Genomic DNA, 19,203 nt, shown 5'->3' with positions numbered 1-19,203 from the left:
ACTCTGATTCCCCCCCCTCACACTCTGATTCCCCCCCTCACACTCTGATTCCCCCCCTCACACTCTGATTCCCCCCCTCACACTCTGATTCCCCCCCTCACACTCTGATTCCCCCCCTCACACTCTGATTCCCCCCCTCACACTCTGATTCCCCCCCTCACACTCTGATTCCCCCCCTCACACCCTGACACCCCCTCACACCCTGACACCCCAGACCCCCCCTCACTCCCTGACCCCCACCTCACACCCTGACCCCACCTCACACCCTGACCCCACCTCACACCCTGACCCTCCACTCACACCCTGACCCTCCACTCACACCCTGACCACCCCCTCACACCCTGACCACCCCCTCACACCCTGACCACCCCCTCACACCCTGACCACCCCCTCACACCCTGACCACCCCCTCACACCCTGACCACCCCCTTACATCCTGACTCCAGCCCGAGCCCCTCACAGCCTGACTGCCTCGGACCCCTTTACACCCTGACCGCCCTGACATGCCCCTCCCCCCCCCCCCCGAGACACTGACCCAACCCCGAACCCCTCACACCCTGACCACCCTCACACCCTGATCCCCCCCCTCACACCCTGACCCCCCCTGACCCCCCTCACAGCCCCTGACCCCCACTTCACACCCCAACCCTTTCTCACACCCTGGCGACCCCTCCTCACACCCTGGCCCCGACTCCTGCTCACACCCTGGCCCCGACCCCTCCTCACACCCTGGCCCCGACCCCTCCTCACACCCTGGCCCCGACCCCTCCTCACACCCTGGCCCCGACCCCTCCTCACACCCTGACCCCGACCTGACACCGCTCACACCCTGACGCAGTTCACACCCCGGCCCCGACCCCTCCTCACACCCTGACCCCGACCTCTCCTCACACCCTGACCCCCCTCACATCCTGACCCCGACCCCTCCTCACATCCTGACCCCGGCCCCCCCCCACACCCTGACCCCGACCCCTCCTCACACCCTGACCCCTCCTCACACCGACCCCGAACCCCCTCACACACCGACCCCGACCCCCCCTCACACCCTGACCCCGACTCCCCCCCCACACCCTGACGCCGGCCCCCCTCACACCCTGACCCCTCCTCACACCGACCCCGAACCCCCTCGCACACACCGACCACGACCCGCCCCCACACCCTGACCCCGGCCCCCCTCACACCCTGACCCCTCCTCACACCCTGACCCCGAAACCCCCTCACACTGACCCCGACCCCCCACACATCCTGACCCCGACCCCCCCCACACCCTGACCCCGACCCCCCCCCCCCACACCCTGACCCCGAACCCCCTCACACACTGACCCCGTCCCCCTCACACCCTGACTCTGGCCCTTCCCACACCCTGACCCCGACCTGACCCCGTTCACACCCCGACCCTTCCTCACACCTTGACCCCGACACCCCTCATATCCTGACCCCGGCCCCTCCTCATATCCTGACCCAGGCCCCTCCTCATATCCTGTCCCCGGCCCTTCCTCGCACCCTGACCCCGACCCCCCTCACATCCTGACCCCGGCTCCTCCTCACACCCTGACCCCGACCCCCCTCACATCCTGACTCCGACCCCTCCTCACACCCTGCCCCGACACTCCTCATATCCTGACCCCAACCCCATCTCACACCCTGACCCCGACCCCCCTCACATACTGACCCTGACCCCCCTCACACCCTGACCCCGGCCCCCCCCTCACCCTGACCCCGATCCCTCCTCACACCCTGACCCCCCCTCACACCCTGACCCCCCCTCACACCCTGGCTGCCCCTGACCCCCCCCCACCCTGACCCCCCCTCACACCCTGACCCCCCCTCACACCCTGACCCCCCTCACACCCTGACCCCCCTCACACCCTGACCCCCCTCACACCCTGACCCCCCTCACACCCTGGCTGCCCCTGGCCCTCTTACACCCTGACCGCCCAAACCCTGCTCACACCCGGACCCCCCTCACTCCCTGACCCCGCTCACACCCTGACCCTGCTCATACCCGACTCCTCCTCACACCTTGACCCTGCCCCTCCTCACACACTGACCCCGATCCCTCACACACTGACCCCGACCCCTCTCACACACTGACCCCGACCACTCTCACACCCTGATCCCTCCTCACACCCTGATCCCGACTCCTCCTCACACCCTGATCCCGACTCCTCCTCACACCCTGACCCCTCCTCACACCCTGACCCTGACCCCTCCTCTCACCCTCACCCTGACCCCTCCTCTCACCCTCACCCTGACCCCTCCTCACACCCTGACCCTGACCCCTCCTCACACCCTGACCCCGACCCCTCTCACACCCTGACCCCGACCCCTCTCACACCCTGACCCCGACCCCCTCACACCCTGACCCCTCCTCACACCCTGACCCCAACCCCTCTCACACCCTGATCCATCCTCACACCCTGATCCCATCTCCTCCTCACACCCTGACCCCGACCCCTCCTCACACCCTGACCCCGACCCCTCCTCACACCCTGACCCCTCCTCTCACCCTCACCCTGACCCCTCCTCACACCCTGACCCTGACCCCTCCTCACACCCTGACCCCGACCCCTCTCACACCCTGACCCCGACCCCCCTCACACCCTGACCCCTCCTCACACCCTGACCCCGACCCCCCTCACACCCTGACCCCTCCTCACACCCTGACCCCGACCCCCCTCACACTGACCCCGACCCCCCACACATCCTGACCCCGACCCCCCCCCAACACCCTGACCCCGACCCCCCCCCACACCCTGACCCCGACCCCCCTCACACCCTGACCCCGAACCCCGACACACACTGACCCCGAACCCCCTCACACCCTGACCCCGACCCCCCATCAAACCCTGACTCTGGCCCTCCCCACACCCTGACCCCGACCTGACCCCGTTCACACCCCGACCCCCCTCACATTCTGACCCCGACCCCTCCTCACACCCTGACCCGACACCCCTCACATCCTGACCCGACCCCATCTCACACCCTGACCCCGACCCCCCTCACATCCTGACCCCGGCCCCCACTTCACCCTGACCCCGCTCACACCCTGACCCCGATCCCCTCCTCACACCCTGACCCCTCCTCACACCCTGACCCCTCCTCACACCCTGACCCCTCCTCACACCCTGACCCCTCCTCACACCCTGACCCCTCCTCACACCCTGACCCTGACCCCTCCTCACACCCTGACCCCAACCACCCACACACCAGGCCCCGGCCCCCCACACACCCTGGCCCCGGCCCCCACACCCTGACCCCTTCGCACCCCGGCCAGCTTGCACCCACAGCTGGCCTTGTTGAGCTGACTACAAGCACACACACCCCGATGCATCACACTATACCTGATCCTAGCGAAACGTACAAATCCCACCTGTTCCAATTCCTCCTCTGCGTATTTCTGTCGACTCAGCTCGTTCTCCGTGCCTTCCCGAAGCTCACGCAGTCTCTGTGCTTCCTGCTTGGCTGCATTGATCTCATCTCGCAGCTTTTGCTCCAGGTTAACTTTCTCCACCTCAACGGATCGATGCTCCTCCTGTGCCTTCTGCAGCCTGCAGGCCCAAGATTCAAAACATCCTCAAAACCACACCATTCTTCACGGCCTCTCGGCCCATCCAGGGGAAGGTCTCCTGCTTTCATACACTGGTCTGACTACAACATTACAGTGGGGGGCACAAAACTGCCCAAAGGAACAAAGAGGTACAGACTGAGTAGCCGGTCAAGATCGGACCTTTATTCAATTTACAGGATCATTTTGCAGATTGTTATTTGACTCAACAACTGGCAGCTTGGCTGTCGTCACCCTCCGTCTTCTTTTAAATAATTAAATTCCAGAATGTGGGCACCTCTATCTCTGGGGTTTGTTATCCGCCTCTAGTTATTCTTGAAAAGGTAATGGGGGGCAGCTGGCAGATTATTACTGTCTGTGCGGAGTCTGCTCGTTCTCCCCGTGTCTGCGTGGGTTTCCTCCGGGTGCTCCGGTTTCCTCCCACAAGTCCCGAAAGACGTGCTTGTTAGGTGATTTGAACATTCTGAATTCTCCCTCTGTGTACCCAAACAGGCGCCGGAGTGTGGTGACTGGGGGCTTTTCACAGTAACTTCATTGCTGTGTTAATGTAAGCCTACTTGTGACAATAATAAAGATTATTATGAACGTTGTTTAGTTATGAAACAATTCTGCAGCATCTAAAAAAAAACTGCTCTCAATAAAAGGGAACATGAAACTGGCCGGTTATAGCTAAAATCCAAGGAATTCATCAATGCACGAGGGAAGGAAATTTGCCGCCCTCGCCCAGTCTGGGCCAGACTCACAGCAATGTGACCGTCTCCGACCTACCCTCTAGAGTGGCTTGCAAACCAGCCCGATCAAACCCACTACCAGCAGCTCAAGGTGGCAGCTGCCACCATAGATTATCATAGAATTTACAGTGCAGAAGGAGGCCATTCGGCCCATCGAGTCTGCACCGGCTCTTTGAAAGAGCATCCTACCCGAGCCGACACCTCCACCCTATTCCCATAACCAGTAACCCCACCTAACACCAAGGGCAATTTTTGACACTAAGGGCAATTTATCATGGCCAATCCACCTAACCTGCACATCTTTGGACTGTGGGAGGAAACCAGAGCACCCGGAGGAAACCCACGCACACACGGGGAGAATGTGCAGACTCCGCACAGACAGTGACCCAAGCCGGAATCGAACCTGGGACCCTGGAGCTGTGAAGCAATTGTGCTATCCACAATGCTACCGTGCCGCCCCCATCTTCTCAGGACAACTATAGCTGGGCAATAAACACATGCCTTGCCAGTGAGGCTTCACATCCCCCAAGAATGGAGAATAAGAAACAAACCTGGCACAAATACCTGGTGTATAAGGCAGTGCAAACCTGCTTTTAACAGATTTACTCGATCAGCCATCTCACTAGGCTAACAAACCCTTCTCTCCCCAGGCACAGTACCATGCGTCCAGGTGCTTGGTGTTGTGGACTGAAGTTATACATCTGGAGCAGTCCTGGTCACCGTTCCTCACCCTGGAGGTTAGGTTTCTATTGCATTCTCACCGTTCCTGTAGGTCGTGCAGACTCTGTTCCGCTTTCTGGAGTCCCTCCAGGTCCTTCATCATTTTCTTCATGTGCTCCTTGGAGTAACGGTTCTGGATGTACGCGAACCAGCAACCGCCCACACCAATAACGATGGAAACCACCAACATGAAATCCTTCAGGTGGTTGTGGCGAGTCACTGCAAATCCAAGACAAAGGGTAAATATATCGCCAGCACAGGATGGTTACAGTGCAGGAGGCCAATCAGCCCGCTCTGTCTGTGCTAGCTCTCCGAAGCAGAAATCACCCAGAAATCCTCTGCCTTCTCCCTGTAGCACTGTGTTCTTCCGCGTTAGACAATAAACCAATTCCCTTCTGAAACTGTTGATTGATCCTTCCTCTGCCACACCTATAGTCAGTGCATTCCAGATCCAAGCCACTGCTGCATGAAGTCTTGCTTCCTTCCCAATTACCTTAAACCTGTGCCCTCATTCTCGGTCCTTTGACCAATGGGAACAACTTCTCCCTATCTACCATGTAAAGACCCCTCACAGGTTTGAATTCCTCTATCAAACTTCCTCTCAACGTGTCTTTTCCCCCCAAAAAAACATAGTCCCACCTTCTACATTGTATCTACATAACTGAAGTTCATCATCCCTGGAACCAGTCTTGTGAATCACTTCTGCACTCTGCACTCTCTCTAATACCCTTATAACCCTCAACACAATACTTTTCACTGTATACTAATACATGTGACAATTGTTATGGCCGAGGCTTTTTCAGAACCCCAAAGTGTATCATGGAGTTCAACCAACCTCCCCCTTTAATGGATTTGTTGCTTTTCCTAGCACACGGCTTGTTCCCTAGGTGTGGGATTACAATTATGGACACGTGGGTTTTTAAACACAAAACACTGTTTATTCCATGAACTCAACTTAACATCTTAAATAAACATTGGCTCTCTTAACACCCCTTACTTCAAAGATAACTCCGAACATATTGCAATAGTAAATAATTCCTTAAAATGGTCCTTCAAACTTCCAAGAGACTTAACACCTTTAAACAGTATCACATCAGGTTAAAGAATATATATATTTTCTGTAGAATGGCAGAGATATATTAGCTTGGTTGATTTCAGCTCCAGCACCTTGCTTTCTTCATGCAGCTCTCTGGAATCACACAGACACACCCAAGCTGCTGTCTCAAACTGGCTTTCGACTTTTTAGCTGCTCTCAGCAAAACCAGCCAGACACTCTTCAAACTGCAAAACCCAACTGCAAAATGGCTGAACTGAGCAGAGCGCCACCCACTCTATGGCATCACTGTTTTCTTAAAGGTACATTGCTTAGACATCCAGTTCTTAAAGGCACTCTCGTATGACACAATAATAAATCAAATCAAATCCTTCCGAAGGGATATATAAAGAGTGAGATAAAAAGAGTGAGATCTAAAGAGTGAGACCTAAGCGAGGAGAGCAGGGTATAAAGAGCGAGATTTCAGCGAGAAGAGCGGGATGTAAAGAACGAGACTTCAGTGAGGGGAGGTGGTCTGTAAAGAGAGAAACTTGAAAGCAAAAAAAGCGAGTCTCCAGTGAAGAGGATGGGGTATAAAGAGCAGGACTTCAGCGAGGAGAACAAGGTATAATAAATGACACTTCAGTGAGGCGAGGACAGCGAGGTATAAACGGCAAGACTTCAGCGAGGTAGACTTCAGTGAGAGTGGGGTATAAACATGAGGATTCGGTGAGGAGTGGGGTTTAAACATGAGGATTCGGTGAGGACAGTGGGGTATAAACACGAGGATTCAGTGAGGACAGTGGGGTATAAACATGAGGATTCAGTGAGGACAGTGGGGTATAAACACGAGGATTCAGTGAGGAGAGTGGGGTATAAACATGAGGATTCAGTGAGGAGAGTGGGGTATAAACACGAGGATTCAGCGAGGACAGTGGGGTATAAACACGAGGATTCAGTGAGGAGAGTGGGGTATAAACACGAGGATTCAGTGAGGAGAGTGGGGTATAAACACGAGGATTCAGTGAGGAGAGTGGGGTATAAACACGAGGATTCAGTGAGGAGAGTGGGGTATAAACACGAGGATTCAGTGAGGAGAGTGGGGTATAAACATGAGGATTCAGTGAGGACAGTGGGGTATAAACACGAGGATTCAGTGAGGAGAGTGGGGTATAAACACGAGGATTCAGTAAGGAGAGTGGGGTATAAACACGAGGATTCAGTGAGGAGAGTGGGGTATAAACACGAGGATTCAGTGAGGAGAGTGGGGTATAAACACGAGGATTCAGTGAGGAGAGTGGGGTATAAACACGAGGATTCAGTGAGGAGAGTGGGGTATAAACATGAGGATTCAGTGAGGAGAGTGGGGTATAAACACGAGGATTCAGTGAGGACAGTGGGGTATAAACATGAGGATTCAGTGAGGACAGTGGGGTATAACCATGAGGATTCAGTGAGGAGAGTGGGGTATAAACACGAGGATTCAGCGAGGACAGTGGGGTATAAACACGAGAATTCAGTGAGGAGAGTGGGGTATAAACACGAGGATTCAGTGAGGAGAGTGGGGTATAAACACGAGGATTCAGTGAGGAGAGTGGGGTATAAACATGAGGATTCAGTGAGGAGAGTGGGGTATGAACACGAGGATTCAGCGAGGAGAGTGGGGTATAAACATGAGGATTCAGTGAGGAGAGTGGGGTATAAACACGAGGATTCAGCGAGGACAGTGGGGTATAAACACGAGGATTCAGCGAGGACAGTAACTTTGAAATTTTTTTTTAAATATATTTTTTTAGGTTTTTTTTACATTTTAATTAATTGACGCAATGTCAGTTAGAGGGGTGCAGTGCTCTGACTGTGAGATGTGGCAGGTCCGGGAGGCTCCCAGCGTCCCGGATGGCTTCATCTGCAGAAAGTGCACCCAACTGGAGCTCCTCACAGACCGCATGGTTCGGTTGGAGCGGCAATTGGATGCACTTAGGAGCATGCAGGTGGCGGAAAGCGTCATAGATTGCAGTTATGTAAATGTGGTCACACCCAAGGTGCAGGCAGAGAAATGGGTGACCACCAGAAAGGGCAGGCAGTCAGTGCAGGAATCCCCTGTGGTTGTCCCCCTCTCGAACAGGTATACCCCTTTGGATACTGTCGGAGGGGATAGCCGATCAGGGGAAAACAGCAGCAGCCAGAGCAGTGGCACCACGGCTGGCTCTGATGTTCAGAAGGGAGGGTCAAAGCGCAGAAGAGCAATAGTAATAGGGGACTCTATAGTCAGGGTCACAGATAGGCGCTTCTGTGGACGTGAAAGAGACTCCAGGATGGTATGTTGCCTCCCTGGTGCCAGGGTCCAGGATGTCTCCGAACGGGTAGAGGGCATCCTGAAGGGGGAGGGCAAACAGGCAGAGGTCGTTGTACATATTGGTACTAACGACATAGGCAGGAAGGGGCATGGGTTCCTGCAGCAGGAGTTCAGGGAGCTAGGCAGAAAGTTAAAAGACAGGACCTCTAGGGTTGTAATCTCAGGATTACTCCGTGCCACGTGCCATTGAGGCTAGAAATAGGAAGATAGAGCAGCTAAACACGTGGCTAAACAGCTGGTGTAGGAGGGAGGGTTTCCGTTATCTGGACCACTGGGAGCTCTTCCGGGGCAGGTGTGACCTATATAAAAAGGACGGGTTGCATCGAAACCGGAGAGGCATAAGTATCCTAGCCGCGAGGTTTGCTAGTGTCACACGGGAGGGTTTAAACTAGTATGGCGGGGGGTGGGCACGGGAGCAATAGGTCAGAAGGTGAGAGCATTGAGGGAGAACTAGGGAATAGGGACAGTGGGGCTCTGAGGCAGAGCAGACAGAGAGAAGTTGCTGAACCCAGCGGGTCTGGTGGCCTGAAGTGCATATGTTTTAATGCAAGAAGTATTACGGGTAAGGCAGATGAACTTAGAGCTTGGATTAGTACTTGGAACTATGATGTTGTTGCCATTAGAGACCTGGTTGAGGGAAGGGCAGGATTGGCAGCTAAACGTTCCAGGATTTAGATGTTTCAGGCGGGATAGAGGGGGATGTAAAAGGGAGGCGGAGTTGTGCTACTGGTTCGGGAGAATATCACAGCTGTACTGCGGGAGGACACCTCAGAGGGCAGTGAGGCTATATGGGTAGAGATCAGGAATAAGAAGGGTGCAGTCACAATGTTGGGAGTTTACTGCAGGCCTCCCAACAGCCAGCGGGAGATAGAGGAGCAGATAGGTAGACAGATTTTGGAAAAGAGTAAAAACAACAGGGTTGTGGTGACGGGAGACTTCAACTTCCCCAATATTGACTGGGACTCACTTAGTGCCAGGGGTTTAGACGGGGCGGAGTTTGTAAGGAGCATCCAGGAAGGCTTCTTAAAACAATATGTAGACAGTCCAACTAGGGAAGGGGCGGTACTGGACCTGGTATTGGGGAATGAGCCCGGCCAGGTGGTAGATGTTTTAGTAGGGGAGCATTTCGGTAACAGTGACCACAATTCAGTAAGTTTTAAAGTACTGGTGGACAAGGATAAGAGTGGTCCTAGGATGAATGTGCTAAATTGGGGGAAGGCTAATTATAACAATATTAGGCGGGAACTGAAGAACATAGATTGGGGGCGGATGTTTGAGGGCAAATCAACATCTGACATGTGGGAGGCTTTCAAGTGTCAGTTGAAAGGAATTCAGGACCGGCATGTTCCTGTGAGGAAGAAGGATAAATACGGCAATTTTCGGGAACCTTGGATAACGAGAGATATTGTAGGCCTCGTCAAAAAGAAAAAGGAGGCATTTGTCAGGGCTAAAAGGCTGGGAACAGACGAAGCCTGCGTGGAATATAAGGAAAGTAGGAAGGAACTTAAGCAAGGAGTCAGGAGGGCTAGAAGAGGTCACGAAAAGTCATTGGCAAATAGGGTTAAGGAAAATCCCAAGGCTTTTTACACGGACATAAAAAGCAAGAGGGTAGCCAGGGAAAGGGTTTGCCCACTGAAGGATAGGCAAGGGAATCTATGTGTGGAGCCAGAGGAAATGGGCGAGGTACTAAATGAATACTTTGCATCAGTATTCACCAAAGAGAAGAAATTGGTAGATGTTGAGTCTGGAGAAGGGTGTGTAGATAGCCTGGGTCACATTGAGATCCAAAAAGACGAGGTGTTGGGTGTCTTAAAAAATATTCAGGTTGGGAAGTCCCCAGGGCCTGATGGGATTTACCCCAGAATACTGAAGGAGGCTGGAGAGGAAATTGCTGAGACCTTGACAGAAATCTTTGGATCCTCACTGTCTTCAGGGGATGTCCCGGAGGACTGGAGAATAGCCAATGTTGTTCCTCTGTTTAAGAAGGATAGCAAGGATAATCCAGGGAACTACAGGCCGGTGAGCCTTACTTCAGTGGTAGGGAAATTACTGGAGAGAATTCTTCGAGACAGGATCTACTCCCATTTGGAAGCAAATGGACGTATTAGTGAGAGGCAGCATGGTTTTGTGAAGGGGAGGTCGTGTCTCACTAACTTGATATGAGTTTTTCGGGGAGGTCACTAAGATGATTGATGCAGGTAGGGCAGTGGATGTTGTCTATATGGACTTCAGTAAGGCCTTTGACAAGGTCCCTCATGGTAGACTAGTACAAAAGGTGAAGTCACACAGGATCAGGGGTGAGCTGGCAAGGTGGATACAGAACTGGCTAGGTCATAGAAGGCAGAGAGTAGCAATGGAAGGATGCTTTTCTAATTGGAGGGCTGTGACCAGTGGTGTTCCACAGGGATCAGTGCTGGAACCTTTGCTCTTTGTAGTATATATAAATGATTTGGAGGAAAATGTAACTGGTCTGATTAGTAAGTTTGCAGACGACACAAAGGTTGGTGGAATTGCGGATAGCGATGAGGACTGTCAGAGGATACAGCAGGATTTAGATTGTTTGGAGACTTGGGCGGAGAGATGGCAGATGGAGTTTAATCCGGACAAATGTGAGGTAATGCATTTTGGAAGGTCTAATGCAGGTAGGGAATATACAGTGAATGGTAGAACCCTCAAGAGTATTGAAAGTCACAGAGATCTAGGTGTACAGGTCCACAGGTCACTGAAAGGGGCAACACAGGTGGAGAAGGTAGTCAAGAAGGCATGCGCATGCTTTCCTTCATTGGCCGGGGCATTGAGTATAAGAATTGGCAAGCCATGTTGCAGCTGTATAGAACCTTAGTTAGGCCACACTTGGAGTATAGTGTTCAATTCTGGTCGCCACACTACCAGAAGGATGTGGAGGCTTTAGAGCGGGTGCAGAAGAGATTTACCGGAATGTTGCCTGGTATGGAGGGCATTAGCTATGAGGAGCGGTTGAATAAACTCGGTTTGTTCTCACTGGAACGAAGGAGGTTGAGGGGAGACCTGATAGAGGTCTACAAAATTATGAGGGGCATAGACAGAGTGGATAGTCAGAGGCTTTTCCCCAGGGTAGAGGGGTCAATTACTAGGGGGCATAGGTTTAAGGTGTGAGGGGCAAGATTTAGAGGGGATGTACGAGGCAAGTTTTTTTACGCAGAGGGTAGTGGGTGCCTGGAACTCGCTACCGGAGGAGGTGGTGGAAGCAGGGACGATAGTGACGTTTAAGGGGCATCTTGACAAATACATGAATAGGATGGGAATAGAGGGATACGGACCCAGGAAGTGTAGAAGATTGTAGTTTAGTCGGGCAGCATGGTCGGCACGGGCTTGGAGGGCCGAAGGGCCTGTTCCTGTGCTGTACATTTCTTTGTTCTTTGACAGTGGGGTATAAACATGAGGATTCAGCGAGGAGAGTGGGGTATAAACACGAGGATTCAGCGAGGAGAGTGGGGTATAAACAGTGAGACCTCTCCTAGACCCATACAGCCATCTCGGAAGCACTTGCCACTGAATCAAGTCCATGTGGCTGCTGATGTGCATTTCCCACCCCACGTTAAAAGAATTCACGCACATACATCTCCCACCTCTTCAGTAAAGTTTGAGACTGGAACGTCAGGACCCTCCTGGACAACGCCAACACAGACCAGAATGGGGTGGTGCCATTATTGTCCAGCAATTCAGGCATTGACATCGCCGCCATTAGTGAGATCCTGCCAGGGGGAAGGCAAGCTCAAGGAACATGATGGTGGTTGCACCTTTTTCTGGAAAGGTAAACCAGAAGAGGATGGCCACCTCCATGGGTTTGGCTTTGCCATTAACATCTATCTGGCCGTCTCAGACGCTCCCTTTGTGGGATAAACAAATGCCTGCTGCTCCTTTGGCTCACCCTAGACTAGAGCCTCTGCGGTACAGTCCTCAGTGCGTGTCCTCCAACACAGGGAGCTACTGACCAGTCCCAGAGGAATTGTACTCCAATTGGCAGGAATCCCGGCAGGCGACAAGCTGATCCTCCTTGGTGACTTCAACATCAGAGTTGGAAAAGACACAGACCACTGCGGAGGTGTAATCTGCAGAGAAGGGGTAAGGCAATCCAACACCAACGGTGCACTGCTCCTGACAATAGAGCTCAGATGACCTTGTCATAACCAACACTTCCTTCCGACAGAGAGACAAGTGCAAGGCCTCATGGCAACACCCTCACTCCAAGCACTAACATCTGCTGGATTTCATTATCATCTGAGTGAAGGACCGCAAGGAAGTGCGTATCACCCGCCCGATGACAGGAGCAGACGATTGATGGGTGGACCGCTGTGTAATCCAGAGGCGCAGATTAGCGGTCCAGGGACCGGGTTCAAATGACACCACGGCAGATGGTGAAATTTCAATTCACAGAAAATATAGTGCACAAGACTCCCTTCGGCCCATCCCCGTGTCTGCGTGGGTTTCCTCCGGGTGCTCCGGTTTCTTCCCACAAGTCCCGAAAGACGTGCTTGTTAGGTGAATTGGACATTCTGAATTCTCCCTGTGTGTACCCGAACAGGCGTCGGAGTGTGGCGACTAGGGGATTTTCACAGGAACTTCAATGCAGTGTTAATGTAAGCCTACTTGTGACAATAATAAAGATTATCAAGTCTGCACCGACGCACGAAAAACACCTGTCCTGTCTACCTAATCCCATTTACCAGCACTTGGCCCATACCCTTGAATGTCATGACGTACCTTCTATACTGTCCCCATCAAAAACTCCCAGGGCAGGTACAGCCCAGGGACAGATAGAATAAAACTCCCTTTGCACCATCTTATCAAACACTTGCAGGACAGGTACAGCACAGATAAAGTGCAGACTATAGCTCCCTCTGTACAGACAGACACCAATCTGTGTTTCCAAATACCCAATAAAGATACTGTGCTCCACAGATTGTCGTGTCGGTCTGAGGCGACGAACTGAGAGGTGAACCAGTGTTGTTTTGTGAAGCACGTCCACACACACTGTGCAACGTTTGACAAGTCGCCAAACACACTTCACAGGAAGCCACGAACTGCTGGTTTATACTCTCCGCAGGGGTGAACGTAAAGGCCCACTAACCTCTCACTATTACGGACACTGTCCCCCAAAACCTTGCATGGGGCTGTCAATAAAATCCAAGACATTTCAGGAAAGCCCTCTTCACCCAGTGAGTGTTAGAATGTGAAACTCACTACACAGAGTGGTTGAGGTGTATATTTAAGCATCAGTTAGATAGGCAGTTGAAGGAAAAAGGAAGAGAGGGGTACGCTGAGATAATTATGGTTTTAAGGAGCATTAGCACAGTGATAGCTGAGTTAGGTGGAGTGGCCTGTTTTTGTAACCCTGTGAAACACATCATCTCTCAAGTGTGGTCCTCTGCAGCAACATTGCATTTCACATGGTTCCTCCTGTGTCAAGGCCAGGGTGGGAGGAGAGCTCTGTCTGTCTCCAGTTCCACTGCTCCACAGGTCACACTTTATATTGAAATGATTTCTCCAGTCAGCCACACACCCAAATATGTGCTATCTCCATTAATCTCAGAATGACCAATGTCCAGATTTCTTCGATAAACAACAAAATTATTAGTTTATTATGAAACCAGTCTTGACCAGTGGAAAGGCAAAGCTTATTAACATGCAGTTTGAAATATGAAAGTATAATTATTACTCTTCCTAAATGATCCCGGCCCCTGGTCACTGTCCGTGTGGACTTTGCACATTCTCCCAGTGTCTGTGTGGGTCTCACTCCCACAACCCAAAGAGATGTGCAGGGTAGATGGATTGGCCACGCTAAATTGCCCCTTAATTGGAAAAAAATAATTAGGTACTCCACATTTATTTGCTCTTCCTCAATCCCAAACACACAAAAATAAATAAAATGGAAGAATTTTGGCAAAAGGTGAGTGGCTGAATAGAAACGGAGCAATGCCAGATTGCGGGTTACTCGGTTAGTGTCTCAGCCGTGCTCTGGGAACAGCCGAGGCCTCTCGCGCTACTTTCCAGGTGAATTTGGAGGAAGAAACTTTGCGGTCACTCAATTTCAGAACATGGAGTGACTTTGGAGCAACTTCCAGTCACTTTGTGCCCTGGACTGGATCAGGAGCTGGTGTGTTCTTTACCCAAACAGTTCATCTTCGTCCCTCTCCCAAAGAAACAGCAAAACCAGATTATTGCACACAGTTTTCCTGGGATTTTTTTCCCCCCCAATGCCATAAACCACCATGTGGCCCTTTTGTAAACAGTCCACCAGGGTCAAGAGATTTTCAGCTTCTTTAAAACTGCTTTATTACCTTTTCTTGTAAAATGCTGCCTCTTCCAAGAGCGGCAGCAACCCAGAGCCTTTGTATTAACCCTTTAAGGGACAGTGACTTTTGAAGAACACAAATTCTTCCAGAATGTTCTTGGTCCAGGGCGGCACGGTGATGCAATGGTTAGCACTGCTGCCTACGGCGCTGAGGACCCGGGTTCGATCCCAGCCCTGGGTCACTGACCGTGTGGAGTGCGCACATTCTCGCGTGGGTTTCAGCCCAAAGGTGTGCAGCTCAGGTGGATTGGCCACGCGAAATGGTCTCTTAATTAGAAAAAAAGTCATTGGGTACTCTAAATATCTAGAAAAAAAATGTTCTTAGTCCTTGAAGATGAAGCATTTTCCATGATTAAACCATTTATATCACCTTCCGCAGTGCAATTTAATGGCTTCTGATAAATGTTGCACAAGGCGGAGTCCTATTCTATGTAACTAAAGTTTTGTTCCCAAGTGTGGGAAAGAAACAGTTGCCCGCACCCTGGCAGTGATGTGGGATTGGGAAGCAATGATGGACAAGAATGACTGACTCCATCGGACCTGCACTCTGCCCAGCTGCTGCAGGCCACCATACCGCTAGTCAATGGAAACATTAAACAGCTGAAATTAACCTCAGATTAACACTTCCTATTTTGAAGCAGCGGTGGGGGGAGAGCATTGTAATTTTAGCCCTCGAGCTGTTATTAGAAAGCTGACATCTACACTTTGAACAGACCTCTTCAACTTACTCCAGGGATTCACAAAAATGTTCAAACATACCTCCACCAGCAGATAGCAGACAGACCAATAGGATCTCACTCACAATGGCCCTGGCACTGCCAGAGAGACAAACCCATGCTTCTCCACCTGCCACATCCAACTAGGGCCATTGTTCCTGAATGTTCATCATTCAATCTCAAACACCCACACAAATCTCTCCGCCGCTTCTGTGTATCCTTGTTGTGTGAAATTAAAATTCACCACACTCTGTCCCTCCATCACTATGGGAATTCAGACTGTACATCATCTTACCCTCCCCAGCATCACAACAATTTGCATTTATATGGCGCCTTTAACATAGAAAACAAATGCTTCAGACATGTGTTATCAGGAGTGTCACAGGGTCAGTGCCGGGTCCGCAGTGTCACAGGGTCAGTGCCGGGTCCTCAGTGTCACAGGGTCAGGGTCACAGGGTCAGTGCCGGGTCCTCAGTGTCACAGGGTCAGTGTCACAGGGTCAGTGTCACAGGGTCAGTGTCACAGGGTCAGTGTCACAGGGTCAGTGTCACAGGGTCAGTGTCACAGGGACAGTGTCACAGGGTCAGTGTCACAGGGTCAGTGCCACAGGGTCAGTGCCACAGGGTCAGTGCCACAGGGTCAGTGCCGGGTCCTCAGTGTCACAGGGTCAGTGTCACAGGGTCAGTGTCACAGGGTCAGTGTCACAGGGTCAGTGCCGGGTCCTCAGTGTCACAGGGTCAGTGTCACAGGGTCAGTGCCGGGTCCGCAGTGTCACAGGGTCAGTGTCACAGGGTCAGTGCCGGGTCCTCAGTGTCACAGGGTCAGTGTCACAGGGTCAGTGTCACAGGGTCAGTGTCACAGGGTCAGTGTCACAGGGTCAGTGCCAGGTCCTCAGTGTCACAGGGTCAGTGTCACAGGGTCAGTGCCACAGGGTCAGTGCCACAGGGTCAGTGCCACAGGGTCAGTGCCACAGGGTCAGTGCCACAGGGTCAGTGCCACAGGGTCAGTGCCACAGGGTCAGTGCCACAGGGTCAGTGCCACAGGGTCAGTGCCACAGGGTCAGTGCCACAGGGTCAGTGTCACAGGGTCAGTGTCACAGGGTCAGTGTCACAGGGTCAGTGTCACAGGGTCAGTGCCGGGTCCGCAGTGTCACAGGGTCAGTGCCGGGTCCTCAGTGTCACAGGGTCAGTGTCACAGGGTCAGTGTCACAGGGTCAGTGCCACAGGGTCAGTGCCACAGGGTCAGTGCCACAGGGTCAGTGCCACAGGGTCGGTGCCGGGTCCTCAGTGTCACAGGGTCAGTGTCACAGGGTCAGTGCCGGGTCCTCAGTGTCACAGGGTCAGTGTCACAGGGTCAGTGCCGGGTCCGCAGTGTCACAGGGTCAGTGTCACAGGGTCAGTGTCACAGGGTCAGTGTCACAGGGTCAGTGTCACAGGGTCAGTGTCACAGGGTCAGTGTCACAGGGTCAGTGTCACAGGGTCAGTGTCACAGGGTCAGTGCCACAGGGTCAGTGCCACAGGGTCAGTGCCACAGGGTCAGTGCCGGGTCCTCAGTGTCACAGGGTCAGTGTCACAGGGTCAGTGTCACAGGGTCAGTGTCACAGGGTCAGTGTCACAGGGTCAGTGTCACAGGGTCAGTGTCACAGGGTCAGTGTCACAGGGTCAGTGCCGGTCCTCAGGGTCACAGGGTCAGTGCCGGGCCCTCAGTGTCACAGGGTCAGTGTCACAGGGTCAGTGCCGGGTCCTCAGGGTCACAGGGTCAGTGCCGGGCCCTCAGTGTCACAGGGTCAGTGTCACAGGGTCAGTGCCGGGTCCTCAGGGTCACAGGGTCAGTGCCGGGTCCTCAGGGTCACAGGGTCAGTGCCGGGTCCGCAGGGTCACAGGGTCAGTGCCGGGTCCGCAGGGTCACAGGGTCAGTGCCGGGTCCGCAGGGTCACAGGGTCAGTGCCGGGTCCTCAGGGTCACAGGGTCAGTGCCGGGTCCTCAGGGTCACAGGGTCAGTGCCGGGCCCTCAGTGTCACAGGGTCAGTGTCACAGGGTCAGTGTCACAGGGTCAGTGTCACAGGGTCAGTGTCACAGGGTCAGTGTCACAGGGTCAGTGTCACAGGGTCAGTGTCACAGGGTCAGTGTCACAGGGTCAGTGCCGGGTCCTCAGGGTCACAGGGTCAGTGCCGGGTCCTCAGGGTCACAGGGTCAGTGCCGGGTCCTCAGTGTCACAGGGTCAGTGTCACAGGGTCAGTGTCGGGCCCTCAGTGTCACAGGGTCAGTGTCACAGGGTCAGTGTCACAGGGTCAGTGTCACAGGGTCAGTGTCACAGGGTCAGTGTCACAGAGTCAGTGTCACAGGGTCAGGGTCACAGGGTCAGGGTCACAGGGTCAGGGTCACAGGGTCAGGGTCACAGGGTCAGGGTCACAGGGTCAGGGTCACAGGGTCAGGGTCACAGGGTCAGGGTCACAGGGTCAGGGTCACAGGGTCAGGGTCACAGGGTCAGGGTCACAGGGTCAGGGTCACAGGGTCACAGGCTCAGGGTCACAGGCTCAGGGTCACAGGCTCAGGGTCACAGGCTCAGGGTCACAGGCTCAGGGTCACAGGCTCAGGGTCACAGGCTCAGGGTCACAGGCTCAGGGTCACAGGCTCAGGGTCACAGGCTCAGGGTCACAGGGTCAGGGTCACAGGGTCAGGGTCACAGGGTCAGGGTCACAGGGTCAGGGTCACAGGGTCAGGGTCACAGGGTCACAGGGTCAGGGTCACAGGGTCACAGGGTCAGGGTCACAGGGTCAGGGTCACAGGGTCAGGGTCACAGGGTCAGGGTCACAGGGTCAGGGTCACAGGGTCAGGGTCACAGGGTCAGGGTCACAGGGTCAGGGTCACAGGGTCAGGGTCACAGGGTCAGGGTCACAGGGTCAGGGTCACAGGGTCAGGGTCACAGGGTCAGGGTCACAGGGTCAGGGTCACAGGGTCAGGGTCACAGGGTCAGGGTCACAGGGTCAGGGTCACAGGGTCAGGGTCACAGGGTCAGGGTCACAGGGTCAGGGTCACAGGGTCAGTGACACAGGGTCAGTGCCGGGTCCTCAGGGTCACAGGGTCAGGGTCACAGGGTCAGGGTCAGGGTCACAGGGTCAGGGTCACAGGGTCAGGGTCACAGGGTCAGGGTCACAGGGTCAGGGTCACAGGGTCAGGGTCACAGGGTCAGGGTCACAGGGTCAGGGTCACAGGGTCAGGGTCACAGGGTCAGGGTCACAGGGTCAGGGTCACAGGGTCAGGGTCACAGGGTCAGGGTCACAGGGTCAGGGTCACAGGGTCAGGGTCACAGGGTCAGGGTCACAGGGTCAGTGTCACAGGGTCAGTGCCGGTCCTCAGTGTCACAGGGTCAGTGTCACAGGGTCAGTGCCGGGTCCGCAGTGTCACAGGGTCAGTGTCACAGGGTCAGTGTCACAGGGTCAGTGTCACAGGGTCAGTGTCACAGGGTCAGTGTCACAGGGTCAGTGCCGGGTCCTCAGTGTCACAGGGTCAGTGTCACAGGGTCAGTGCCGGGTCCGCAGTGTCACAGGGTCAGTGTCACAGGGTCAGTGTCACAGGGTCAGTGTCACAGGGTCAGTGTCACAGGGTCAGTGTCACAGGGTCAGTGTCACAGGGTCAGTGTCACAGGGTCAGTGTCACAGGGTCAGTGCCGGGTCCTCAGTGTCACAGGGTCAGTGTCACAGGGTCAGTGCCGGGTCCTCAGTGTCACAGGGTCAGTGTCACAG

At 53.9% G+C, this 19,203-nt stretch overlaps 1 protein-coding gene across 4 annotated transcripts in view; it reads right to left on the bottom strand.

The window, feature by feature from the left end:
- The window catches only part of stim1b (stromal interaction molecule 1b), a 111,672-nt gene that overhangs the window by 38,276 nt on the left and 54,193 nt on the right, over positions 1-19,203 (bottom strand). For 2 of the 4 annotated variants that reach the window (XM_072477533.1, XM_072477535.1), the window contains exons 5-6: positions 5,061-5,238; positions 3,365-3,551 (exon numbers count right to left, since the gene is read on the bottom strand). In XM_072477533.1, coding sequence (XP_072333634.1) covers positions 3,365-3,551; positions 5,061-5,238 — 365 coding nt within the window. The remainder of the gene's footprint in view (positions 1-3,364; positions 3,552-5,060; positions 5,239-19,203) is intronic. The other 2 variants (XM_072477534.1, XM_072477537.1) reach the window with 1 other exon arrangement.

Source organism: Scyliorhinus torazame, chromosome 15 (assembly GCF_047496885.1).
Source record: "Scyliorhinus torazame isolate Kashiwa2021f chromosome 15, sScyTor2.1, whole genome shotgun sequence".
Taxonomy (NCBI): Eukaryota; Metazoa; Chordata; class Chondrichthyes; order Carcharhiniformes; family Scyliorhinidae; genus Scyliorhinus; species Scyliorhinus torazame.
The sequence above is the reverse complement of the archived record's forward strand: the minus strand, read 5'-3'. Positions and strand labels throughout refer to the sequence as shown.